Source organism: Eurypyga helias, unplaced genomic scaffold, assembly GCF_000690775.1.
Source record: "Eurypyga helias isolate BGI_N326 unplaced genomic scaffold, ASM69077v1 scaffold28296, whole genome shotgun sequence".
Classification (NCBI taxonomy): domain Eukaryota; kingdom Metazoa; phylum Chordata; class Aves; order Eurypygiformes; family Eurypygidae; genus Eurypyga; species Eurypyga helias.
Genome location: NW_010255099.1, coordinates 1 through 27721, shown reverse-complemented (window position 1 = coordinate 27721; position 27721 = coordinate 1). Strand labels below are relative to the sequence as shown.

General features: G+C 44.2%; 2 protein-coding genes across 2 annotated transcripts; one reads left to right on the top strand and one right to left on the bottom strand.

Annotated features, from left to right (window-relative positions):
• The first annotated feature begins 224 nt into the window (after positions 1 to 224).
• On the top strand, positions 225 to 20609 carry EIF4ENIF1 (eukaryotic translation initiation factor 4E nuclear import factor 1). Its single transcript, XM_010153225.1, is given in 19 exon segments — positions 225 to 320; positions 3557 to 3630; positions 4441 to 4568; positions 5159 to 5454; positions 6061 to 6262; positions 7476 to 7651; positions 10071 to 10102; positions 10104 to 10195; positions 10532 to 10711; positions 12807 to 13036; positions 14377 to 14448; positions 14836 to 15019; positions 15481 to 15560; positions 15872 to 16011; positions 16179 to 16263; positions 17282 to 17411; positions 18559 to 18897; positions 19128 to 19292; positions 19824 to 20609. Coding segments are annotated over 19 exon segments (2943 nt in total). The 3' UTR covers positions 20066 to 20609.
• A 2452-nt stretch (positions 20610 to 23061) lies between these two features.
• DRG1 (developmentally regulated GTP binding protein 1) lies at positions 23062 to 27717 on the bottom strand (the record flags this gene model as incomplete). The annotated part of the gene is made up of 8 exons (XM_010153226.1): positions 23062 to 23174; positions 23638 to 23760; positions 24301 to 24468; positions 24683 to 24813; positions 25560 to 25729; positions 26149 to 26218; positions 26623 to 26798; positions 27645 to 27717. Coding segments are annotated over 8 exons (1011 nt in total), but the record flags the coding sequence as incomplete, so codon positions are not given.
• Positions 27718 to 27721: the final 4 nt, after the last annotated feature.

Genomic DNA, 27721 nt, shown 5'->3' with positions numbered 1-27721 from the left:
GGCTTAGGAGCCGGGCTGCTGCTGCGGGGCGTGGGGTAGGGCTGCGGGGGGGAGCCGCGAGCGGCGAAAGGGGCTGTTAGGGAATGCGGTTCCTACTTGCCGTATCCAAGTCCGAAGCGCTCTTGGGCTGGAAGGAAAACGCACCCGCTAGAAGCGTCCCTCTCCCGGTCTGACGGCTTTGTTTTGGTTTCGTTAGGTCCGTGGTCAAAGGCTTTGAAGTAACCATGGATAAAAGAGGCGGCGTAACAGACGCGGAGAATGGTGATGCGTTCCTGGAGCTGAACAGAGTTACAGCGAAGTACCCCCATCGCTACACCAAGGTTTGCTCTCTCCCCTTTCCTCTAAAAGTTGGAGCTTCGGTCACAGAAGTAGGGCGGGAGGTGGAGGTCTCTGAGCGAAGCGGTAAGGTGGAGGCTGGGAAGCCTTTGCCTGGATGGAGGTTTGGGAGATGCTGTAAGATGGGCAACTTGTTCAATGTGATGTAGCTGTGCGATCCTGTTCGTGATACAGTTTTGATTCCCACCACCTTATTTTAATATCTGAGCACCTCACAGCATGTGCTGGAGAGATTATGGTAGAGCCTGAAGTATGTTGTTCTACCAGCTTTCTCAAGCACTTGCGTGTCACAGTTCTGCTTTCAGCAGTGTTCTTAAGAAGCTGACCGAAGTATTTCCTTAGAGTGGATGCCACATCCCTGGAACATACAGCACACCAGATAATATCGGGAGCTCTAAGTGTTTACTAGGATGCCTTGTAAACTTGGAATTGCTCATATTTGGTTGCTGAAAGCCTAAGCGCTCATGAATCCAGCCGGGACTTAGTGTAAAAACTCAGACACGGTGCTTTTGTTTAGCTATGATATCTAAATACATGCCTGAGTGGAAGATTAATAACTAAAGAACTTGCAAATACAAATTCTTTCAATATTGAGTGTGATATACTGTGGGATTTAAGGTTCAAATCTTGTTTGGGGTTTTGGTACCACTGCTGAAACATGCTTTTAGGAAAAGTCTTTAGTGTTGGCTGATTTCCCTGTTGCTGAAAGCTGTGGGAACAGGTGGCTGTTACTTTGTGGAAATCTATGAAGATACTTTGCAACAAATGGCCTGAAGTGTGGAACAGTGTACTGTTAGCTGACTGTTATCTTGCTTGAGGAATTCTGAACTGTTAGCTTCCTAGTGGGTTGTTGTTTTTTAAAGCAGAAGAATTATCATTGTGGCTCTGTTCTGTTGAGATAGTAGGGCTAGCTTATTTTAACTAGACATCAACACACCAAGTGTTTCAGAACTGGCAAAACTGATGTGGGAGTAGTGTGGCTTTCTAACTCTGACTCCTTAGAGAACATGTACACTTCAAAGATGCAAATATGCTATACTTCAGACTTCGTTATTAACCCCAAAGTGAAGGAGCTGTGTTTAAACTTTTGCTATTGGAAAAGGCGTACCTGTACTGGCCCGGTCTTGCTCAGCTCCCCTCAAGAGCAGGAACTGAACACAGCTTCAGATGCTGTGTGCTACTTTGGGCAGTGCTCAGCTAGTGTGCTGGTGGTAGCTGTGCACAAACTGGTGCATTTGTAGCCTTGGTTTTGTTAAGTTGATACCTGTAATTTCTGATCAGGATTTAAGTTGCAGAACTAGTGGCAGAAGGAAGGCATCTGGTCTTGTTTGTCTGTTTGTGTCCAAGGAGTCTAAAGTCAAGAAACACCAAAGTCAATCTGAGTTAAAATGCCTTGCATCATATGTGTTTGGGTGTTTTTTACAAGTGGCATCTTAAATTTAGCTGGTTTAAGGAACTCAGGTAATCAACATTGTAAGCTACTTTCATGTGATCCCATTTCTTACTAATGAGGGATGGGAGGAACACTGTTTCAGGACATGTGCTCCTCATTTGGGGAGGGGATTGATTTTCTTTAACAGTTCATATTCTTTTACTACCAGTTGGGAAACTGTTGGTTCATACTTATGAGTCCTTCTAAATTGTTTTATTCAAACAGTTTAAAACCAGTGAAACGCACTTTCCCCACACCCACTTAAAAGCACTAGTGTGTGAATTAAATAAAAAGCCAAACCCAAAAACACACTCTGGAAGTGCCAGTGTTCATCTCCTTTACGATGAGTGTTGCACAGGCCAAGCTGTGTCTTCTCTGCTTCTTTGGACGCTGTTGCTCCAAGGATACACAGCTAATGAGAGAAAGCCAAGAAGCAATTGAAATCTTCCTCACTTGAGTGGAAGAAGTGCAGCAGGGTCTGACGGGAGGGTCTGTGGACTCCCTCTCGTGGCCAACAAAAGAGTCAATTTTGGGTCTGGTGACGGACAGTGCTGCTAATACTTGCGATATCTGCATCAGGCTGTGGTAGTATTACAGCACTGATGTTCCTCCTAGATCCAGGTTTATTTTTGGAAGCTGTGGGTGGAGAGGCCAGGCTCCCTCCCTTGAATGGAACTCTGCTGAGGAGTACAGGGTGATGCTTGGCTATGTATGTGTACATGCATATTAATCCGGGTACCATCTGAAAACTTTCAAGTATCAAGCTCACATGGCTGATGAACTGATTTTATTCACAAGGGGGTAATGATGTAAAAGCTCTAAAGGATATTGTATTCTTGGGGGGAAGAAAGAGATTTTCTTCTTCAGTTTGGCTGATGTGTGGTGTCTGCTGTCAGGCTCTCTATCCTTCAAGCTGCGCACTGATTTCTGCACCGTTCCCATTCGGTTCTGTAAAGTTGGGAGTGAGGCAGATTGAAGAAAAGTAGTCTAGGGAGAATGAGTAAGTTTAATTAGAAATGTGCATCTTGACTGCAGCCAAGTTAATAGTGAATCAAAGCACTGATGATCACACCAATAATAATGCTTTTTAAACATAGCAAACTGCAGTGAGACTGTAGATTGATTACTAGTCTGCCTCCAATGAGAAACTGCTCAGGGGTGTGCAGTAGTCAACTAAGGACTGTATTTGAAAGCTGGTAGAAAGTGGGAAGACTGAAGTAATTGTTCAGCATTGATTTGGTGTTGGATAGAGTGGATAACTGTATAACATAACACTTGGATATCTTGGAATTGGTGGTGGTCAGAAGTGGCAAGCTTGTCTGGAATTTCCAGATCTACCACAGTAACTGGTATTGTGGTAATGCTGCTGTTACCTGCTCAATCTTCCATAGTATTGAATGTCATTTTAATTCCACCTTGAGAACTTCTAGCCCTGGTATCAATGTCTGTCTTGCTTATAAGTTGAATTGTTCAGGGAAGTGAATAAAAGTAAAGGTGTATGATGTGAACAGCCTTTCAAGCGTTATCAAGGACTGAACCTGACCTGGCAAGGCTTAGTGCTTCAAATAAGTGTTTGCTCAGTGGCCACTGGTAGAAGAACTGAAAAATAAACTTGCTGCCTAATGTCAAAGCTTCACTGCAGTATTTCACAGGAAGTGAAACAACATATTGGGAAACTTGGGTTGTCAAATTAAAACACTAAATTGAACAGGCAGTCTGGAATAGATATTTTGGGTCACTCAAATCTTGTCTGGGTGAGAATTGGAACTAACTTCTTGCTTTTTCTAGGAGGAACTGCTGGATATTAAAGAGTGTCCCTACTCTAAGCAAAGACCTTCTTGTCTTTCTGAAAAATATGACAGGTATTTTCTTGATTCTACCAAAAACTATATGCATTTCCTTCATTTTGAAAGCTTAAACTGCAAAAAGTTTTTAGGGAAGAAGTGTACTTCTCTTCATGCAAGATACACACTGAACTCCGGAGCATGTGTGACGGTTTGCACAAGTACTAATCTACTAGGAAAGGCTTGACGCTCTAGCTAGGAACTCTGTGCTTTGAACCAAGATAAAACGTGAGATCCAGCAGAAAATAACTTCACGTGACACAGGCCTTACAGACTTGCAGGAAGAAAACCTTACCCAAGACTATAGATGGCTGTATAGCACAGACTGACCTGGTCGTGTTGCAACAGGCCGACTCCTTGATGGGTTGCTCTCCCATGTTGACAGTGTACCTCCCTTAAAAATGGTGAGAGTGTTCTTGGCTTGTGTTTGTAAGCTTGCTAAACAGCAGTGTCTTTACTATTCAGATTAATTTATTGTACAAGTGTGAGGTTGAGGTAGAATTTTCAGAGGGCTTAAGAACAGCGGGATTTGATCTACTTGCCCTCTTCAGTGTACTAGGCAAACTTCAGCAATAACCAGTGGGACATCACGCCTGTTTGTTGTCCCTTTTATAATATGATGTGGGGTATTATACTCTCTTACTGTAGCAGAAGGGATCCAGAATACCACATAGAAGGTTACAAAGTCTAGTAAGGCAGAGACTTGAAGTTGGGGGTGAAATGTTTCACTTGTACAGATTGCTGGTCAGTGAATTCTAGGTTTGCAGCAGTACTACAACTGATTTATTAGGCTACAAGTAATAAACAATCCTGCAATCATTTTCCTAGTGATGGTGTCTGGGATCCAGAGAAGTGGCATGCATCTTTATATCCGAGTTCAGGAAGAACTTCACCAGTGGAAAGCTTTAAAAAAGATTTGGATTCAGATCGGACTTCCCTTATGCGTAGGATAGTAGGTAAGTGCACTCTTCGAGCACAGGACTCGGAACTGAACGTAGGCTGTTGGCAAAACCTTTCCTCTGGGATGATGCAAATGAGACTAAGAGTCTCTGAAAATTATTTGACTGCATAGAATAAGTATTCCGGAAATCTTGGTTGCTCCCAGTATAGTTTAGTTCCTGGCATTCTGGTAACTGATCTAAGAACCAGCTTAGGGAGCGGTGAGTTGTTACATCCTGCTGTTCTTGCTGTATTGTATAAATGCGTGTGCAGTAACACAGGTGCAGGGGCTGATTTCCCTGCAATTCAGGACTGAGTCTATAGTGGGAAAGCAAGTCCTTCCTGGGAGACAGCAGCGATTCCTCAATATTCAACTGTAAATTTTAACTTTCTTCTGCACTTCCTCTGGACTCCACTAGATTAGCTCTGCAAAAATAAATCATGAGTGTCTTCCTTCTAAAAGCTCTGGAATAGCAGCAAGGCTGTAGAACAGAAGGCTCTTTTACAGGGAACTGGCTTGTATTTACTAATATGTTAAATTTGATGCTTTTTGTGTTGTCACCAATATGTTAAATCTGATGCTTTTTGCATTGTCTTTCTCTTGTAGATCCAAGAGAGCGAGTGAAAGAAGATGACTTGGATGTAGTCTTAAGTCCACAGAGGCGAAGCTTTGGAGGTGGCTGTCATGTAACTGCAGCTGTTAGCTCACGTCGAGCAGGGAGCCCCTTAGAAAAGGAGAATGATGGTGTCCGTGTTATTGGTGGCCGCAGGATTGGCAGTGGAAGAATTATCTCCTCTCGTAACTTTGATAAAGACCACCGGGGTGGTGAAAAAGACATACGTGACTCCAGAGACGCAAGAGACCGCGATCGTGAGAGGGACTACAAAGATAAACGCTTCAGGGTTTGTTCTTGCTTTTCCCGATTGCACGCTAAATCGGAGGTTTTGGACACTGCACTAAAAGCAACAGGGGCAGGTTAAGTGCATCCAGTAGCTGGGTGTTCCATGCAAGGAGGCTGTCTCTTCTCAGAAGTGCCTTTATGGTTTGAAGTCTGAGCACTCAGTACTTCAGCAGTTTAGTTGTCAGTCCTTCTGACAGCTCAGCTGGGATGCATCTAACACTGTGTCTTGCAAACCTTTCCTGTGGCAGACTTACTACTTTTGAATATCTTGCTATTAGTTCGTTCATAGTTCTTGACGTAGCAGGTGTCAGCAAGCATTGCCTTTAACCTCAGCAGATGGAAGCTTTCCATCTTTTCAGGCCTTTGTAAGGAAAAAAGAGGAACCACTGTCCTTCCTCTCAGGATACAAAACTGAGTTTATATGGGCATTGGCAGAACAATAGCCTTCCGTGTAATAAAGCAGAAATTCAGCTGTGAAGTCTTTAAAATGTAAAAGCTTACTGAGCATCCAGAACTGGTGTGAAAAGATTGTCGTTTGCTTTGGAGGTCAGGGAGGAATCTTATGAAACAGCATTTAATGGTTAATGTTTTTAACATCCCACTTCAGAGGGAATTTGGTGACAGCAAACGTGTCTTTGGGGAGCGAAGGAGGAATGACTCTTACACCGAAGAGGAGCCTGAGTGGTTCTCTGCTGGTCCTACAAGTCAGTCTGAAACCATCGAGCTCACAGGCTTTGATGATAAAATTTTGGAGGAAGATCACAAAGGGAGAAAACGTACGAGACGACGAACAGCCTCACTGAAAGAAGGTAATGGCAAATGACAAAAACTCTGCTTGCCTGCTGGTGTGGCATGTTGCTGGATAGAGGTGCTTTAGAGATCAGGCGGGTGTAAAGAATAATGCAGTTTATCAATCTTAAACTTGCATAGCTTTTGGTCATCCTGAAGCACAAGATGCAAGGCCTGTGACTGATGTTTCAGATTGCAAAAATAACCTTACGTGATGACAAAAATACTGATTTTTCCAAAAGAAAGGTAGGACTAAGAGGCTGGAAGAGAAACTTGTATGGATGTTGAATGATACTGGGAATTTGTAGGCTATTAAAAGGGTCTTGTCCATTTTATAATACTCTGCTGGTTGCGCAAGGCTTGGTGTAAGCTAAGTTAATGCTCTGAGGTACTGGAAGTATTTTTTTTATAGTGATACTCTTGTTAGAAACACTGATTTGGACATGTGGCTGCCAGCCATGGAGCTTTAAGCTGAACTTGGAGACTATCTGAATTTGTCTGCGATCATTGGACTTCAAGTCTGCCGTTATTACCACAGCAAAAGCTGTAGGATGAACTTCTGTGAGGCGAGAGAGGAGATGACTTCTGAATGCTAGGAATCCCGTAGGTGAACAGCACAAACTCAAAGGGTTCAGGTTTAGTAAACTAAAATGTAGTCCAGTTTTGAGCATACTGGGTTTGTCATCAGGCCACAGCTCTCTTGCCACACCTGTGCAGGTGTGGTAAGTCTTTAATATGCCATGTGCTCTGCTGCTGCAGGAGTAGTCGTTGTATGTTGACAATATTAAGCACTCATGCCAAATACCAGGTTTCAGGGAGTCTGCTCTGGGGCTCCTAGGAAGAAGGCAGGAACTGCCAAAGGATTCTTGATGGAAAACCAGCAGCAAGGCAACAGCTGTATCTGCTTGGTGTGACAAATCTGACATGCTCTGTGTACTTCCTGGGTTGTTCCGGATGCAGATGCCTGACTCACTGGCAGTTCTGATATCCTTGAAGTAGGTAGTCTTAACTACGGACTAGAAGCTCTGTGCTAGAGTTCTCATGGGCCCTGGTTTCTGCTGTGGCAGACCACAGCCAGCACAAGGCAGCTGATGAAAATATCACACAGGTGGCAAGGATACTTTGGTCCTGTGCTTCTAATTCCTGGGCACGTGCATTGTCTGTTAGGCACTGTTCCTACAAGGGATGCTCAAGTTCAGTGACTCAACAATTGCTTGATTTTTTTTTTTTAAGGAATAGAATGCAATGGTGGAGTGGCAGAAGAGGATGAAGTGCAAACAGTCCTTGCCAATGAAACTCCAGCAGATCAAGAAGTTCCTAGGGAAGCTGTTTTACAGGAACCAGCTCCAGGAGAGTTTGACTTCAATGAGTTCTTTAACTTGGATAAAAGTGTTCCTGGCCTGGCTTCGGTGAGGTGTTTTTTTTTTTTTTTAAGACTGGCTGTATTAACAAGAAGCATTTTTGCTGCTGCATTCCATGAAAGTTAAAACTGCTTGCTTTGAGAATTGCTTTATGCAGTGTGTGTGTCTAAGATGGATTTGCAGAGATTCAGCTTTGGAGCGTTAGGATGTTACTTCTAAAATGTTATCCCTATGACTGGCTCTGCTTCCAAAGAAAGTGTGTGAGGCAAAGTAGATGATTATTTTTTTCTTCTGATCATTACTTGGAAGCTCTGGCAGGATGCTGGATGGTGGTTCTTTGGAAGTATTACAGATACCTTCAGAGAAGATTCACTGCACAAACCTAGCATGGCTGCATTATCAATACCAGTAATGTGGCTGAAAGGCTGTCCGAGAGGGTTTGGGTCTTTACGACTTAACCCTCTTCAGTGGTTAACTCATTACTCAGAACTATTCTTACTGAGCTGGAAAAATGAACATAGCCTACTAATTCAGTCAAAAGCAAGTTTAAGCAATGTCACTCGTGACTAGTAGGTACTCTGTAGCCCAAGTCATGGGTGGATGCTACTGACACCTAGAAGCTGGTAACAGACTGTGAAGAAAAAGACTGACAGCTGTGCCACAAGTTTCTTCCAATAGTGGGTTTTTACCTCTGGCCGTGAATTAATGGGAATTCTGGTACTTCTGTAGGTAGCATACAGTTCTTTCGCATCTGATCTCTAGAGGTAACAGTGCATGGCTGGTGTTCACTGGTTGTAGTCTGAAAGCTGTAACTGGCCCCTATCTTGGGTTGTTTTTTCCCTTTCACCACAAGAAGGGCTAGGCAGGTAGTGCCTAAGCATGGGCCTAATGCATAAACTGCTGATCTTTCTATTCTAACCCCTCCCTCCCTGGGAAGAAAAACTATTCTTGACTCTCCTAGATAGTATAACTGATTAGCAGATAGAATTTGAGTGCAGAGCCTTGTGTTGTATAAAGGTACACGTGTGTTAAAAAACCAAATGTATGCTGATAGCAAAGAAACAGACCTGATACACAGTTTAGAAGCGTTAAGGTTTTAAAAAGTAGTTTCTAATGTGGGGAAGCTGCTTGCCTTAAAAAAAGGTTCATCATACTGTGGCAATAATTCAACAAATACATAGTGGAGAGCCTGTAGAGGATGTACATGATGTCTTTGAACTTGACAAGTTGACTTTGAGCATATCTGCAAGGTGGTCACTTCTTTCAAAAGCAGCGAAATCCCAAGTCACAAAATACCCACTGATGAAACTTTAGCAGGCAGGTGTTAAAACTTGTCCAAAACACTTTCTTTTTGTGACTGTTTTCTTGTGTATTGGTGACAATTGTCACAGTAGACTTGTAAATCTCCTGGCATAACTCTTAATTTTCTAACATGTTAGAGTCAAACAATTAAAACCAAATGGATCAGTGCTATCTTGGTTTTGCCATTTGAAATAGTGGTGTTGAGTGCCCCTTGTTTCAGATGACACAGCTTCTCTGGCAGAAGGAGGCTGGTCTTTTGTCTAAAAGTAGGTGTGCTGCATGGTGAAACTGCAGCTGGGCCTATTGAGCAGGCTCTTCGTGGATGCTGTCTTGCAAGACAGGACTGGCTTCGCTCTGAGTTAAATTTTATAATGTATAAGCAGTATTTCTGTCTAAAAATTCAATGTTATTTCTGAAATACTTGTGGTGATCAGCAAAGAGTCTCTAAACCGGAGTGGCTTCTGACAGACTAACTGGATGAAGTACTGCTTGGTGACCTCAGCCCTGCCTGGAGGGGGGAGGTGCTGGCTGCCAGGACTTTGCTGATGACAGACTTTGACTGAAGAATGGAGCGCTCTCAATCCCAGAATGGTTCAGCATGTGAAATTCAAGAAAGTAGCCTTTACCTGCAGTCCTTCTCCCCAGCCTTTGTGGGATGCTCCCAAGTCGGGAGTAGTCTCTGCACCGTTCCACGCACTGTCCTTGGCCAGTGCTGGAGCTGAATTGAATCATGTGCACAGAAAATCCAGCGGATTGGCAATTCTCTCTGTACAGTGATAGGGACCAGCCTCAAGCCATCTGGCCTTCGGAATTACTGGTGGTTGTAACTTGCTTTAATTCTTGTGCAAATGCTTCTCAATTTTCTTTGCACATCCACTTTAAAATGATATAGTTAATGGTCTTTGGATGCTCTGATGAGTTTGTTAGTTTTATACCAAATATTTGTTCAGAGTAAATAAAGGGTGTCTGATGGGTTATGTTGACTACACAAATGCTGCCATATTAGAAGGAGAGAAAAAAGCAGGTCAAAGCTTCTAAACTCAGAGCAGTGTCTAGTGGTCTGTAGCAGAAAAATCTTGATTGCACAGTAAAGCTTCTCAAAGATGTTGCTGATCTTGCTTCTGTTAGGGTAATATTTTCTTTTTATTGCTTCCCTGTGATCTAGATGATAGAGGACGTGCTGGGGGAAGGTTCAGTGGTGCAGCAGGTGGTTTTCTAATCCTAGTCGGTCTGGAAGTCGGTCAAGCAGCTTGAGATCTACACCACATGAGGAACTGGAGAGGCTAGCAGGTAAGACTGTAGGACAACACAGGGCCAGATAGCTCCTTCTATACTCCTTCCTACTCATTCAATAAGAATGTGGCAGATAAACCTCTAGGATAGTGAATTCTCCCACCATTTATATGCTTAACATTCTTGTGGAAGCTCTTAGAGTAAGCAGCTGTAAGTTCTTGGTTTTGTAAGTGTTCTTGTCATGCTCCTGATGATTTTCCAGCTGATATTGAGCAAGGGGTGTGAGGCATAACTTTTCAGTGACATATTTCAAGTTGGTTACCAGTGTATGTTCATCCTGAGTCATTGGGTTGGTCGACTGATGTGGCAGTGCTCCTGGTTTTGCTGTTTCAGGTCTAGAGCAAGCCATTCTCTCCCCTGGCCAGAACTCTGGAAACTACTTTGCTCCCATTCCATTGGAAGACCACTCTGAAAACAAAGTGGACATCCTAGAAATGCTACAGAAAGCCAAAGTGGACTTAAAACCTCTTCTCTCAAGTCTTTCAGCCAACAAGGAAAAGCTTAGAGAGAGCAGTAAGTGCCTCTTCAGATCTTGTCGAGTTCTTATGATGCCGTATCTCAAGGCAAGAGGCCTGGTATTCTGAAAACCTCAATGGCCAAGTCCAGGAGTAAGAAATACTCTAAGTGTACTCACAGTACAGAAACCCCAGTATTCAACAGATCTCAGTTGTGTCAATATCACTGATTCTTTTCATCCTAATCCCAGGATGACATTAGGACTATCGGACTGCTTTACTGGCCAGTAACAATGATAAATTAAGATGATGCAAGTCTTAATCTGAGGCTCCAGCTTTGTCTATGGCATTTACATACGTTTGTCATACTGGAGACTGGTAATATCCAGAACTTGTGGCATTTAACTCTGGATTTACCAAAAATTTACTGTATGTCATTCTTGCAAGCATCTATAATGGATCACATTGATCCATTAAGTATCGGCGTCTAAAAAGATGAACAGTGGCTTAAGGATGTCAGGTTTTTTCAAGTGCATACTGTAAACTTGAACTTCTGAAGCCTGTTGCTAGCTCTTGGAGCACAGCGGTCTGTGCTTGCTGTTCAGTGCATTAATTAACATGGAGCTACAACGCAGGAACAGATTTGTCTTGTTACACTAACTCAGCTGGAACACGGGATGCCAGGGAACTTAGTCTGTTAGAATTTGCTTTTGCTAGCATCAGCTGTTCTAAACAAAGTTCCGGGTTGACTTTAAACATAATATTCAGGGGCATGTCCAAGTTGGAGACTTGCATGTTTGGGCCCACAGCATGCATGGAGGGTACAGGATGCATGTTTTCTTGGAAATCTTAAGGTCTAACTGGAAATTGGCTCCTCTTTGGCAAGCAGCATGTGTTGCCATGTGAACTGGAAATGCTGGAATGAACAAAGTAATGCTACTCTCTGGTTGTGTTAAGCAGCTAGGAAGCAAAGCATCTGAGTACTGCAAATATTCTTGAGCATCCAGTCTGGGAGCAGGGAGTGTCAGCTAATGTGTGGAGAACTTGTTCTTAATTTGACTTAAATAGAACTACAAGTCTTTTCTGTGTTTCGCTTAGTCTGACTTTCCTACTAAAAGCTTTCTGAACTTTGATCCTCATAAACCAGAGCTGAAGGGACAAAAAATTGTGGGGAAGCTTCCATTCACTCAGAAGTACCTGATGCGTGTTCTGCACTCCCATAAAATGCTGTACAGTTCTTCAAGTGTTGTGGAGTTTCCAGGTCAATCCCTCTCCACCATCATTTTTCCTCATGCTCCATACTGCATGTCTGCATCACTGATTCTTTTCTTCACTGTCTTGCCCAATTTTCCAGTAAACCTTATTTCTTTAGGCCACCGACTGCTAGAGCAACCTGTGGCATGCTCCTGTCTCTTCTTCCTGCTCTCTTAAGGTGGTGTACCTTGTGTTGTGTGTGAGCTGGTCCATAAAGCATGCCTAGCCTTGATGTCAGGCACTGCTAGATATTTAAATGTTGCACACGCAGGAAAAAAGTATGGCTTAACACTTAACACCTTATTCTGGTGATGCCAGGGAAATCTTTCCATAGTGGCTTTAATTTCTGAGCAAAAACCACTTCAAACGCTACACACACCAAACTCTGTGTGTAACTGATTCTCCAATCTATCTAAATTTTCCAGGTATGTATTCCCTCTGCTTATGACAGCTTCAGGCAATTGGACGTCGCTTACACTGTGGCTGTAAGACCAGCTGGTCCCCTGCAGTATTAAGATAAATGGAACTTCCCTAACTGAAAAAGAATACACTTGGTTGTCAGATGAATATTCTCTGTTAAAAGCAGGTGAAGCTGGAAAGTGGTGTAATGACAGGTCTTGCAGGATAAGTGACAGCTGGTCAGAACTTACCTGTTAACCTAAACAGGTTCTTGTGGAGTCCTAACATGCCTGGAGTTGTGTGGCAATATTCCTGATTTAAATATGAGTATCAGTCTAAACACAGGTCAGACATGGTTTGACAGCTAGAGTGAATATCAGAAGGTAAATTTTTGACTGTTCCTTGTTTTCAAACAACCTATACTCAACACCTGCACGAGAATGACTAGCTCACTTGTAAACAGACCCGTGCTTTACCAGTATTTCTCCTGTGTTTCTCAGCGCATTCAGGAGTTGTGCTTTCAGTGGAAGAAGTTGAAGCTGGGCTAAAAGGCCTCAAAGTGGATCAGGAGAGGAAAATTGCTACTCCTTTTATGGCTGAGCAAATGGAGGAAGCATTGAATGTCGCTGGCTCCAGACAGATCAAGAAAGATGGAGATATGACTGCGTTTAACAAACTAGTGAGCAGTATGAAGGCAAGTGGGACTCTGCCTTCACAGCCCAAAGTCAATGTAAGTAGCAGACACCTGGCTCTCCCAAACTGTAAATGGATCTGTGCTAGGAACTGGAAACCCCGTAGATAACGTGGGCCTTGACAGGGTACAGCAGCATGGTATTAAACATAGGCTTACATTTAGAATATTGTTGCTTGGAGGCAAAAGTAAGGGAGGTGCTTTGGTCACTTTTCCCTAGCCAGAATAACTGAAAGTGGGGCTTTTTTTCAGTTCAAAGTTTGCAGGGTTGGTTTCATGCTAAGTTTCTGAAAGCCCTGGAACTCTAATACTATGGGAAGTCTAAAAATTCCCACCTTGAAAGTGGACCTGTGTGAACATCTAGTCCAATGGATTAATATCTGGGCGTGAAGACTCCTACACTTGAACCCATCCTCTCTGAACCTTAACACATACATCTGTCTAGATAACTGGTATCATCAGTCCACTCTTCGTGGAGGACTTGCTGCTGTTAGTTTAATCGTTGCGTCTGTGCTGCTATTAAAAGGCACCTCTGTTAAAATGCTTGTGTATACGTACAGCTACTACATAACTGAAGCTCAGATGTTGTGCTTTAGTGACTTGTTTTGATAGGTATGTCAGTGCACAATCTGATGTTTTAAACTTGGATTTTAAAATGACTTGCACCGAGATAAAACTAAACTGAGTACTTGTTAGCTGAAAGATTAATATCCAACAACAGATGATGCTACGCTTGAGATTGGGAGAGATTGTAGTATGAAATTTCATCCTGCCACTAACTGCCTAAACAGTTTGCTCGACCCAGAAGCTATCAGTAACTACGTCTGGTACCATAAAATACTTCTAACAACAGAGTTAAGTCTAAAGCAGCTGTTTTTCCTGCTAAACTTTACCCAAGGACTTTTAGCCTCATCCCAGTTCACTGAAAGACAGTGAAGAATGTAAATTTGGCCTGTGAGGAACTTGCAGGCTGATTTCTCACTTTGATCAATTTCATTTCTGGCTGTTCCTTTACACTGACATGGAGTTGTGATGCATAGAAGAGTGTCTTCAATATTTTCTCTGATATAAAAATACACTTTGTGCAGTTGATCACATGGCCCAATGCTTTATCTCCAGTTTACAAAATTCGATAACTTCATCTATCTTAAACTCAGTGAGGCACACTGAACTTACTGTATGCAGCCTAGCACTAGGCACTCCCTTCGCTAGGAAAGGTCTGTGAGCCAGCTCAGCCCTTGACCTTGCTGGAATTTTATTTGGCAGTTTGTTCTAACAGGTAAATGAAACTATTTCTGCCACTGAGACATGTAGCTGGTCTCTTAACAAGTCTGATGCTTGTTGTATCTCTGTCTAACTTATATTGTCATTTTTCTTAGCAGAGCCTTGAGAGCCACTTGATGTCACCTCCAGAGATGCCAGGCCAACCTCTCTCAAAGAATATTCTGCAGGTACTTGTTACTGGCTGGGACAGTACTCGAAAGGGCATCCCGAATAGGGAAAAACCAACCCCAAAATTATTTGAAAATAAGACAGTTTAAGGCAATTATGGGAGTCATGTCTACCTACTGATCCCTGTAGAGGAGAGAGAATTAGTCACTAGTTCACTTTACTTAGGAACTTGTCTTATGCTATTTCCCATGATTATAACTTAAGAATGAAAAGCCTGGCTAAGTGCCTAATTCTGAGGGCAGTCCAGAACTGGTGTATTTACTTACACAAGTTCACCTTGTCTGTAACTTTCTGTAAGCAGTATAGCCTGTAGTGTAGTAAAAGGAGCTTGTTTTGTCCTAATAAATTGATCATATTCTGAACGTTCTTTTGTTACTTATTCTTAGGAACTTCTTGGTCCACCCATTACCAGACCTGCTTCATCAAACGTCTTAAGTGGCCTGATAGGTGGTTTGGAACCTGCAGCCTCTTTGCTGACACAAAGAGCACCTTCTCCCCCTATTCCACCTGTGTTTCCAACTCGAGCTGCTTCTGCGGATTACCTGCGCCATAGAATTTCTTCACCCATCGGTAAGACTGGTTGCAAGACGAGTCTGTTTTAAGGAGTGCTTTACAGAGCAATGAAAACTTGTGGCGCTCGGTGGGTGACTAGGTCAGTCTCTGCCTCTGGAGTGCAAGGTGCCGTTTTACTTGCCTCCAGTTTTAAATTGGTCTCCAAAAAATGTAGATGACAGATCAACTAGACCTCACAGTAAATTCTGGTATGGAGCAATGTGCTCAGCTGCTGTAAAGAAGCCAATTTGCAGGGACCAGTTGGCCATTTGTATTGCAAAACACAGCCAGTAGCCTCCCCGTAGCTCTCCCGCGTAGTGCCAAGGAGAAGACATCACTCTGCGTAGGCTTAAAGGATGAGCTGGGAGTCCTCACAAGGAATCCTGAACTCGCATCGAAATACTTGCTTAGGGATGTATGTTGTATATGTTGAAAGAAACTCTTAGTCCTTTTAAACACAACTGTTGAATGTTCTTTAGGTTTTGGACAAGGTTCTCAGCAATTGCTTGGTGATCCATTTCCAGGTGTACGGAAGCCCCTGAGTCCGGTTGCCACGCAGGTTAGGTTAAACACTTTCTGCTCGGTGTGCATTTGTCTCTCGTTATGTTGTGTGGGCTAGAACTAAGCAGTGGAAACACGTTAGCCGCTGCATCCAGATGTTTATGCTTAATTAAGCTCACTTTGAGTGTGAGGATGCAAAGTCTAATTTAGTCCAGTCTCAAAACCTCATGCTTTTTGTCTGCTGTAAAACAGATGGTGGCTGGTGAGCAAACACCTTTAAGACATTAGAAGCTATAGCACGAAATCTTCACTACCTTAAACACCCAACCAAATCCAAGCTTTGATTTGTTTCTTCTACAACTGTTTCAGCTGAGTCCCTTGGAAATCCAGCAAGCCGCATTAGAGGGACTGGCATTACCACATGACTTGGCCATACAGGCAGCCAACTTCTACCAGCATGGCTTCGGTAAACCACAGATGGACAAAAGCAGGGATGGCTACAGAAACAGGTGATTGTCTGACTGCAAAACTGGAGGGGTGCGCTCTCAACTGGCTTTTCATGCTCTTTTGTTAGATATCAGTACTAGTGACTCAAGCTTGTACTGGTTGATGGCAATCCTGCCTTCCAGTCTGTGCTGAGTGGAGCTGCTTCTTATTAACTTCTGTCTGTTAACAGGCAGCAGCGAGTGACTAAATCACCTGCACCGGGACACAGAGGGAATGCGTCTTCTCCAGCCCCTGCAGCATCCATTACTAGCATGGTCAGTACCTCGTGTACGCGGGTCGTATGTGGAAGTGTCTGCAATGAGTAGGTGACAGCAGTTGTAGTCAATGGGATAAAAGGCAGGGGCCACAGAGGAATCTATCCTTCACCTTGTACTGGTGGCCAGATGATACGGGAATGAATTACACTTGGCGCTTAACTGGATGTCTTCACTTTGGAAAACAGCCTTGGACCAGTATCTTGTCTAAAACTAAAGAAGCACTGTTAATGTTATCTTGACCTGGTCTTCTGAAACCAAAGGAACAGGGAAAACACAGACGCTCGTATTTTAGTACTTAATTTCTGTCAGACAAGTGCTGAAAGTCATGAGCCACTTCAGAGAACACTGCTCTGTGGGTATGAAGTGACTGACCCAAGTGTCTGCAGGTAGAACTGTCACCTAAGAGCTTCAGGGTCACTTAGAAAATGATAAAATCTCAAAACCAAGCTGTTGCCTCACTGCCTTCGGTACTATGTAGATTGTGGCTTTGACCTAAATTTTCCGAGTACTTGCAGCTCTGGACAGCACAAACTATCAGCTGCTAAATCAAACCGGTGCTTTTCTTTGCGTACAAGAGGAGCGGCTTCCAGAGATGCTGTGTGACTGAGAACGGGGGGAAAATAGGAGTGAGGCAATAGCTTCCTGCAGATGTGTCAGCCCTGGGTTAACACAGAGAAGGCAGCTCTGCAGGAAGTCCTGTTCTGAACCAGTAGCGAGGAGGAAACAACTTGAACTTGAAGTACAGCTCCTCTATTTTGTTTCAAGCTTGTTGAGGTCCATCTAACTCTGAGAACATATGCTGGTTTTATTGAAGGTATCGACTTCTGCAAAAGCTTTTAGAAGTGTTTGAGCTATAGAGCAAAGCTGTGAAGTGGAAGCATGGACACACAGTGGCTGATTCGAGAGCTTTAAATGGAAAGGGCGTGCTAGTACTGGTGTCCACCCACAGCTGAGATCGTGGGGCATAGCTAACCAGCACGGAGTAAGGCATTGCTTCTTACTGTGTTCTCTGCAGCTGTCTCCTTCCTTCACACCTACCTCGGTGATTCGTAAGATGTACGAGAGCAAGGAAAAGAGCAAAGAGGAGCCAGTTTCTGGGAAAATGAAAGTCGATGGTAAAGATGAAAATCAGAGGCCAAATGAAGGTATTGTAATGGCTTTAAAACTACACACACACAAATTTGGAATAGAACAAAAGCTTCAGCATGTAATATGCCCAGGCTAACTTTAGACACCCTTGAGCTGTGGAAATGATGAGGGTGTAGAAGTGCGCCTGTAAAAGGAAGGGTTGGAGCTATGGAGGACATAGGCTTCCAAGGGCAGTCTTCCAGCAGTGCTGGGTTTAAATCCACTTCTTCCTTATCTGTCAGCTTTTGAGCAATAGTGACATGAAGAGACCTGGAGCAAAACTTTCTTTGTAACTGGTCTTGAGAAACGTGTATGAACGATGCTTCCGCAGCTTATTCAGTTACGGGTGTAGCAAGCTACGTATAGCCCTCTCGAGACACCTTAAGCAAAGCTGAGACCAATTAAGCTTTTAAACATAGCAGATCAAGGAGGCATTTTGTCACCCTCACTGTGTAAGTGGCTGCTAACAGGACATGCTTGCCTACCATGCCTGACCCAGTAAGACCAACATGCCTCACTGCTGTGACACTGTACTTTGATACTGGGAACTACAGAGGCAGTTCCTGCTGTACAACTGACCTTTTTCCTTTTAGCACTCCAACTATTGCTGCTACCTCAACTGGTAGCAGGTGACTTGGGATACTTCAGGCTGTGTCCAACTGATCTGTGTGGTCTGTCAAAGTAGCTGCTTGAGGTACTTTAGTGTTCCAAATCTTGCTAAGCAGATGTCAGCCATAGAAGGCTGCTGCTAACCCCCAAATGCATCTAAACTGCAACTACGTTTGGCTAGACTTCTGGCACAACTCCAGATTAGTCTTGCCTAGGGAGGATCCCTCATACCTCTTGTCTCCTCTGGGACTTGACTCATCCATGCTTGCCAGTTCACAGTTTCTAAGAAAGGGGAAAAATAAACATTAAAGGTGGAGTTAGGGCTGATTCTGACCTAATTTAAGCTTGCTGTCAAGGGATTTCTGGGGAAGATATTCCTTCTCATTACCGTTCTGAAATAAGTGGGACAGAAGCATCCAGGAGAGACAGATGCTTGCTAGTAATGACTAGAGTTCAGCTGGTCCTGGAATCCGGCTATCCAATCATTAGCTTTAACTTCCACTAGTGTAATCTCTAGCTGTGGACGATAATAGTTGTATTCAATTCTAGCTACAGATAACCTACTGTCTAGTTCTGTGGAGAATGCAGATCAAGAAACTTTGCCCACCTTAGGTACCAAACTACCTGCACTGCAACGCTCTGTATGTTCCACACCTCTTACCCAAGCAAACCGTTGCACCAAAGAGCAAGACTACAGGCCTAAATCAACTGGTAGAAAGACTCCTACAATGGCCTCTCCAGTACCAGGAGGCCCTTTTCTTCGTCCTGTTCATCAAGTACCCCTTGTTCCCCATGTACCAATTGTACGACCTGCTCATCAACTGCATCCAGGATTGGTCCAGAGAATGCTGGCACAGGGGGTTCATCCACAACATCTTCCTCTACTGCAAGCAGGTAATCCATACTTCTTATTTTTTTTCCCCTTGAATCAATGCATGTTGTCTGCGAGACTGACTCTGTTAGGAGCAGCGCAAACTGATACACAGAACTGGTGATCTGTTACATCAAAACTTACTTTTAAAACCAGGCAATAAATTCCAACCCATCTAAATACGTAAATGTTTGTTTTGCTTTAAGTTCCTTATGCTTATTAGGTAAGAAGTTTCCTCACTCTTGTCCAACAGGTATGCTTCCTCCTGGAGTGGACCTGTCTCACTTGCAGGGAATATCTGCTCCCATCCTTAGCCAGCCTTTCTACCCACTACCAACAGCCAGCCATCACATCTTAAATCCACGCTCTGGGACACCTCTGCAGCTAGCGGTGATGCAGCAGCAGCTACAACGATCAGGTAGGCAAAAACCTAACACAGGAGTGTGCGTTTTGGAACACTGACCATCCTGCTCCAGGTACTTGTTGGTACTTGTCTCACTGTACTGGGCCAACAGGAAGCTATTTGGGTGACATAGATACCCACCCATTGGTTATTTTTGACATCGGAGTGCTTTTGGCCACTGCAGGCTCTTGTGCCAGAAGGAAGCCCGAGTGACGCGTTCTGTTCCAAGATGCATGCCGCTGTCGACAGCTCTGCCCCTTGCAGCACGTGTGCAGTCCTCCCTTCCTTGCTGGGTCAGAGGGGCCACCCACCCCTCTCATGAAGTGCTATTTGATGCTGGTCTTCCAGTTAAAACTCTGTGATGCTGTGTCCAGAACCGCAGTGTCGGGCAGTTTATGGCAGCTACTGGCAAGAGAACAAACACGTGGGGTCTGCACTTCCCAGGGCTAATGGAATGAGTGGAACCCATGTTTGCCTTGTGCCTTATCAGGTGATGGCTGTAGGGCAAATCTGTGTTGGGTGAACACATTCCTCCACCTCTAATAGCTTTACGTTTCACAGGCACGGGAGCGCAGGGATCGCCCGCTGGTGCGCAAACAGCCCCTCAAAACGTGCTGTCTCGGACTGGATTATCTCATGGGCACACACAGCTTGACCATCGCCCCAGCCAGAGAAGTGGCTCTCCCATTGGCCTTGCAAAATGGTTTGGTTCCGATGTCTTGCAGCAGCCTCTCCCTTCCATGCCATCCAAAGTCATCAGTGTAGATGAACTGGAATACCGGCAGTGAACAGTGACCACTGGGTGGGACACTTGTGATGCTTTAGACTGGATAAAAATGTCCATAGTCAGGACTTCACCTCTGTTTGTTTTTTGGGGCTTTCATTTTTAGCACTCTGTGTGCAAAATTTCTTTTTGAGAGACTAAAGCACATGGCACCTGTCCTGGTCTCATGTCTGCATCAAGGATCCATTATGGCTTGAATAGTGAAGCCTGAAGAAATAGATGCAAGACAAAGCCAGTTTAATCCTGGAAGTGTCTATTTTTTGTTTTTGTAAGATATGTGAATGAAGTGCTGATAATCTCTAGTGTAGAGGTAGCAGCTGTGGATTCCTCCTGCAGAAAACTAAATGTATAGACCCTTGTGTACAGACTTGTGTATAAACAATCTTTTGTATATATACACCTAGAGTAGCCTTTTTGAATCTATACAGCTGTACATAAGAGTAGCTGATAACCGTTGAGCTTTAGTTGTGCCTATGGTTTGGATCTTTCTCCATTGTACATGTGGGACTTCCTTTAAGATTAAAGTTGCATATCCTAAGTGTGAGTGAACAGGATAAAGTTGCTTTGCCTTTCCTTGCTGCTCATCTCCCAAGTCTCCCCTCACATTCTTCTGTCACATGCTGTGCACTCAGCGTAGCTCACGTGTCGAAGTAAGAGGCCCCTCTCTTGCTGTCTGTGTAAGAAAGGTCTGATTCCTTCTGCGTATGACTCTTGCCGTGAAGAGAGAATTGTTTAGTCTTCAAACAGCCTCGAGGATGGGACCTGGTACAGTACCAATACAGCCAGATCTTCAGTCTGCCCTAAGCAGAGACCGTAGGTACCTACTGGTCATAGCTCTTTGCCAAGAGGGCGGGTGCTGGTCCTTGTTGAGCTGCAGTATTTTCATTGTTTTAATCTTTCAGATCAGTTGCTGAAGGTCATCAAAACGGAGCCTTTAAATCCTGCCCCTTAACTCCTCAGTCACGGCCGTGGTATGAGCTACACTGCCTTCAGTTCTATTTATAGAATGGAGTCCCAAGAACTGTCCTGGACCTAGAGTGCATCTACCAGTGCGCTTCCTGTGAAACCTGCCTCTGGAGTCTTGTTCTGTCGCTTGAAAGGGGGAGGATGGGGTAGTTTTGTGATCTTACTGTGTATATTTGGTTTTAAAATACTATGTTCCTTTTAAGCCTGTTTCACTTTCCTCAACAGCTAAGTGTTCTCTTCCATCCTTCTGCTGCACGGTTCCTCACTCCACTTCCCCACCTGTGTTGAGTCTGGTACTGCTGTCATGTCCTCTATCTAGCTTAGGCCATTGTGCTCTTTTAAGAAAGGTGAAAGCAAAAGCAGAATCCTCCTGGACTTGCTCTTTCTTAGGTCTCACTGAATGCAAAACCAGCAGCAGGGAAAACCAATCACTCGACTGTATTATAACAATTGCCAGCATGCTGCGGTGGGTTTGTGTCAGTCCTGCAGAGACAGTGTTGTACAGAAAGAGCAAGCTGAAGTGTCCAACGTGGAATCTGTTGGGGGTCACCCATGCTTCTAGTGCTTGTTCCTAAAACAATCGTGTAAAACATGCAATCACCAGCTTGTCCTTGTAAGACTGTTTTCATACTTTTTTAACTTGACACTTTCCCAGTAACATTCTGTAAATAAAGTTGATTCTACCAGCTGTCTGTATCAACTGCTCTCGAACTTTGCTACGGCGGCAGTAGACGGAGCAGTGTTTAGTACTGCTCTCGTGTTGAAGGTAGGACACAGCTGGAGCTGAACCTTCAGAAAACTTCAACCTTGTCCTCCCTGCAGGGGAGAGGAACAGTCTGCTTTGGAGGGAGCTGCCCTCACGGGAGACAGACACTGGGCTAGGGCCATTGGAATGATGCCCTTCTCTGCTGGTACTGCAACAGCAGTAGCCTTATTAAAAAACAGGTTGGTTCTGGACCACTGTGCTTGGCAAGGAATGAGATCCCAGGGCACTCGGGAGAACCTGTACAACTGAACAGCCCTAAACAAAGGGTGAGAGGTTCACTGCTCCCAGCTCTGCCTCTCCTCCCTTCCAGTCAAGGCTGCTAATGCCAGCACACGTGCAGCAGGTAGTCCAGTTTGCAGGAATTGGACTCCAAAGCTTGGGGGAAGGAGGAACTGAGGCTGGAATGCTGTACCAGGCTGAGCAGCAACCACTGTTGCCAGGCTCTAGTGCCTGAATGGGTGTCTGCAGTCACTGTGCTCCTCTATATGTGTAACAGCATGAGTGGGAGCACTTCTGCCACGTTCAACTGAACACCACGCTTCCTTTTCTAGGGGAACAAATGCTAGAGGCTACCACACTTGATAAGCTTTTTGCTCACGTCAGACCTCTACTTTATTCAGTTTTATTAAAAAGCAGTAGAACCTCTGCTGCTGGAGCAGCCTGCTCCTTGTGCAGCTTACCTGACTTACCTAACCTAGGCAGGAGCGTCTTTTCAGAAAACTTAAACGCTTCCAGTCGCTACCACAGCATCCAGTTTACTTCCACTAGCCTAAACAACTGAAAAAGTGATTGCTCACAAGCAGAACCAACCCTCTCCTCCATAACTGCAGGCTATTAATAGCCTGGAAGTATTCAAACAAGAACATTTCAGACTGAGGCAGTCAGAGCTAGAACTCTGTCTCCTCTAGTGCTGTTTCGTAAGAGATTTCTCCAGTCTCTGCTTTTCATGTTTTATTCCAGTTTGGAACAAATTAATTCCTGGTGTGTGAGCTTTTTTTCCCCAGTTTAGAAAGGCATGCACACACAGCAGAAAATCAAAGCTTCCTTGCAAGATTTTGCCTTCGTGAAAGTCGCTTAACCTGAATTTCTCACACGTAAGTTCTGCCAGCACAGGACGCTGCAGTACAAGTCGGCCAGAAACATTGGGTTTATCATGCAGTAAGTTAGTACCATAAAAACCCAACGCCCACTTGCGACAGATTTGCTAGAAACGGCCTTTTCTGTGTCACTTACAACCAATGACAAACTTCAGGCACAGTGGCAAACGGTGTGAGAACAAGTTTATTTCTTCACAATCTGAATAACGTCCTCATCTTCAAGAGTATGGTCTTTACCAACTTTCTGAGGGTTGTGTTTAACAGATGAACCCCAGACCAGTGCACTGAAAGAAGAAGAAAAATCGAATTTAAAAGGCTTTGGAGTCTAATACGCAAACAGCAGAACAATGGCTATTTCTGTCACAAAGCTAATGCAGAGAGCAATGCTCAAGAGCTATTTTTATTCTCCTGCAAGTACCTGGATGAGTGGTCTGTGTGAACCAGAGTACAAACAGATCAAAACAAAGTATGAAGTCACCTAAAATGCTTGTGCATTCAGGACGAGGGCCTGTAAGTGCCCTTGCGTCTAGTGCTTCCTTCAAATATGAAAAAAGACATTTTCCCCATAGAGAAAATTCATCCAGGAAAGTTAAGCGTTAGGTTTAATTGTCATAGGGAGGTCTGTTCCATTCAACATCAAAAGGAAAAAAATCAAACCCTGTTTTCCCTTTCAGTTTACGGGAGAAAATACCATGAAGCAGACTATTTTCTATTCTCTATAAGTTACTCTTTTACAAGAATACTTACTATTTAAAGTCTTTAATGAGATTTTTGTGGATCTTCATGCAAAAATCCTCCACTGTGGTCTTGCAGTAAGGTAGTACCACAGGAGAGGTGTAGTCTGGGAGCTGCCCTTTGGGTTTGGTGTAGCTGTAATGCAGATGGAACAGCCCGTCAATACCAAAACCTCTTCTCTGCTTTCAGCCCACCCCGAACTTTCACAGGTTACTCGCACTGTCGCCCCAGGTGCTTGTGCCAAGTTCCACTATTTCAGTGGTGAAAGCAGACATTCTGAAAAATATTTGGCATTCTTAAGCTGAAAGTGATTCTGGGTAGCCAGTGGCTGCAGCAGGTTCTCCCTTGCAACTGCAAAGGTTTATCACTAGTGAACTTTCTCTAGCTGCTTAACATAAGATTAAACAGGAATGGAAAATAACATCTACCGTATCAGGGTTCTGATCTGTGATTTTTTTCCTGGGAAGAACTCAACATGTGAACACAACAGACAAGAGGAGCACAGTCTGATTTACAGATGAAACATAACTTCAGTGACAAAAGACATCATCATTTGAAAGCAAGTTCTATGCTGCTGGAAATCCATTATAAAATAATTATCATTCATCCAGTCTCGAGACTTTCTTAGTCTCGGCCTTACATGTAACTCCACAGAGGGCAGCAACTGGGACTCACATTCGTACTAGCTTCAAGTAGTCCCAAATTTTCTCCAGCAGATCATCAAAGTTCCAGCGATGATGAGCAGATATTGGTACACAGTGGGGTACTTTGTAAATAATATCTAGTTCCTCAATGGAAATCTGGTCAATTTTATTGAGGACGTAAATGCATGGGATGTAAACCCTGCCAAGAGAAGGAAATACCATTACAGCAGCCTAGCAGCAATACACTGCGACTTCTGAAAAAGCTTCTTTATTTACAATGCCAGCAAGGTGCTAAACAGCAGGCGTTGATACCACATAGCTAGCTTAGCTTCTGCAGGAAGCAAACCTCAGAGACTCTTCCTTTCTTTACAATGTAAACTGCAAGAACACCAAAGTCAGGGTCCCAACCGTACCTGTTCCCTTCGACAACGTCGATGAGGTCATCAGCCGTGGCGTCGCTGCGCAGTGTGACATCAGCATTGTGAATCTTATACTCTGCCAAGATGCTCTTCACTGTCTCAGTATCCAGCTCACTCTGAGGACACTGAAGGTAGACCCAGTATTAAGGAATGGAAGAGTTTACAGTCAAATCAAGTCTTACAGTTAATAATGCAATCACTTAGCAATCACTGCAGATAGGTTACTGAAAACAGCAGATGCCCTGCTAAGGTATTGGACCTGACTATGATTTTACCACAGTTAGTCTCAGGAGAGGGAACAAAGGTCTAAATCATAACAACTTTATTTATATTTATGCCACTGATAGCTGCAATCAGACACTGCCATAACATTCGCTGTCGATCGGGGACCAGCTGCAACACAAACCTGCGTATGTACTAGTTCAGTGCCCAGACAACTATCTGTTAGGTACCTGGATCCCAGAGCAGAGTACTGACTTCTGCTACCTCCCGCTATTTCTACACTTCTAAAGATTTGGTGGTAAATGGAAAATGAGGAGTCGTCCAGGTTGCAAGGCCTGGAACTCTGAGCTCTCTTCTCCAGAAGAACGCTACAGTCCCCACGCGAGAGGTGGTTTTCGCACACTCTCCTTTGGGCCTCAGAACTTGTTGGGAAGCGACTGAGCCTCTGATTTGGGGTGGGGACATGGTTACGGCTCTAGGGCAGGTATGGATGGCCTCCAAGAAAAGTAACTGACTACAGCACAGTACAGCAGCTCAGCTGCTAAAGAAGTCACAGCACAGGAATGGTCCCAGGCATACCACTAACTGCAAATGCCCCTTTCTTCAAGCATTTTTTTTTAATTTTGGTTAAAGAAAACTTCCAACTTACTGTGGCTGTAAGATTAATGCCTCCTTTATCCTTTTTTTTAAAGCCAATATTGGGGGGCTTACTATTCAGACGAATTCCAAATCCCTCCAGTTCATTCTCAATGATTTTCTTGTGACCAAGGGGTTTCAGCACATCCAGAACAATCAGAATGAGATTACAGGTTCGAGCAACTAAGAATTGGAAAGAGAAAATCATCCCTCAAAAAAGCACGCTTACACCATCTGAGAGAAAACAACACAAGAAGCAGTTCAGCGGACTGATGACAATATAAAACCCCTAGAAGCCAGTACATTGCTTATTTTTAAATTCCAGTAGTATAAAACTGAAGTTTGTAGTGCTGGCCAAGCACCACTCAGAGAGAGAGATCCTTAGCTGTTGCAAGAGGCTGGAAAAATCTTCCTGCCTACAGTCAGGCCCCAGAATGAGACAATAAGCTAAGAAATTAAGAAAGCAGTTTTACTGCAGCTCAATTCCATCATACAATTCAGCTTTTGAAAGACACCAGAAACGGTGACTCAACCCTCCGTTCTCATAAACTGTACTAACTGAACCAGTGACAGGATGCTGCCTCCAGCTCTAATGCACTCACCTGCAATGACTTGCCTTCCTCTGCCTTTACCATCCTTGGCACCTTCAATAATTCCTGGGAGATCAAGTAGCTATTTGTACAGAGGAAGGAAAACAACTCATGAGAAAAATATTTTTCTTCATGGAGAAAACAAATCCTACTTTTACCTTCCTCCTAAACCAGCTGACTACACTGCAAATCTGAACAGAATATGGCAAATTTGTTTCTCCTCTGATTCTCACATATGGTATTATCCCATGTGCCCTATGGCTACAATGGAACAGACCACCTCATAGAGAATATGAGAGCTACCACAGGAGCTTCCCAGAGCAAAGTGAAAAGCAGGGTAAAACTAGTACCTCGTGGAAACATTTCCAATGTATTCTCAAGCATTGCTCCATGTCTACTCTAACCTGATAATGTTAGACCATTCAGCCATTACACTATCACATCTACATATACAATCTTATCCTCACAGACACAGAAAGAACTCACCTGTATCTTTGCTCCTTTGTATCTAATGACTCCAGGCACCGTAGTTAATGTAGTGAACTCATAGGCTGCCACTTCAGAGTATACACCAGCAAGATTACTTAGAAGAGTAGATTTCCCCACCGATGGAAAACCCACAAACCCAATTCGGGCATCACCTGTCTTTGCAACATCAAAGCCTGCAAATGAGGACAAATATTCATTTAAAGATGACCATTTTCTGCCTTCTAAGGTTCTGGACAGCGGTCCCACTATTAATATTGCCTGAGTTAAAGCCAGGTAAGCTTCCCTACAAGGAGGATGAGAGTATGAAACAGAGTTCACAGTCTATATTGCCTTTCGCCACTTTGTCTATATAGCACTCCATGGCATGTACCTGTCAATAAAGTGTAGGCTGCAAGGCTTCCCGGTGGGCTATGCCTGACTTGGGTGTAAGTGGAGCATTCCCTTTAAGCACTGCAGCTTACACAATTCACATTTTTATATATAAAAGCAGGTTCCTGCTGCAAAATGTTTCTTCCTGTGAAAGTCCTAAAACTTCTGCAAATACAAGATTAGATTAGCCCAAACACATAAGTCTTTTCATTTATGATTCAACAAGGGCTCCACCCCAAAACCTCAGCAAGTGCCACAAACCACGGCTGAGGCCATGTACCGGGAAGGACTACAGGGAGAGAAGTCCCCCTCCGAAGGGACTGTCGGCAGACAGGCAGACACGATTTAAGCGGGTAAGAGCCAGCATCGTTAGATTTGCGTCGTACACCACTCACTTCACCAGAGAAGCGGCCGCTGAGGCGGCCAGAGCCTTCCCGCAGAACAACGCACCTTCCCCGGGGCCGCCGCCGCCGCCTCCCTTGGGGGTGATGAGCTCCCGGCGCAGCTTGGCCAAGCGGGACTGTCGGCAGACAGGCAGACACGATTTAAGCGGGTAAGAGCCAGCATCGTTAGATTTGCGTCGTACACCACTCACTTCACCAGAGAAGCGGCCGCTGAGGCGGCCAGAGCCTTCCCGCAGAACAACGCACCTTCCCCGGGGCCGCCGCCGCCGCCTCCCTTGGGGGTGATGAGCTCCCGGCGCAGCTTGGCCAAGCGGGCCTTCAGC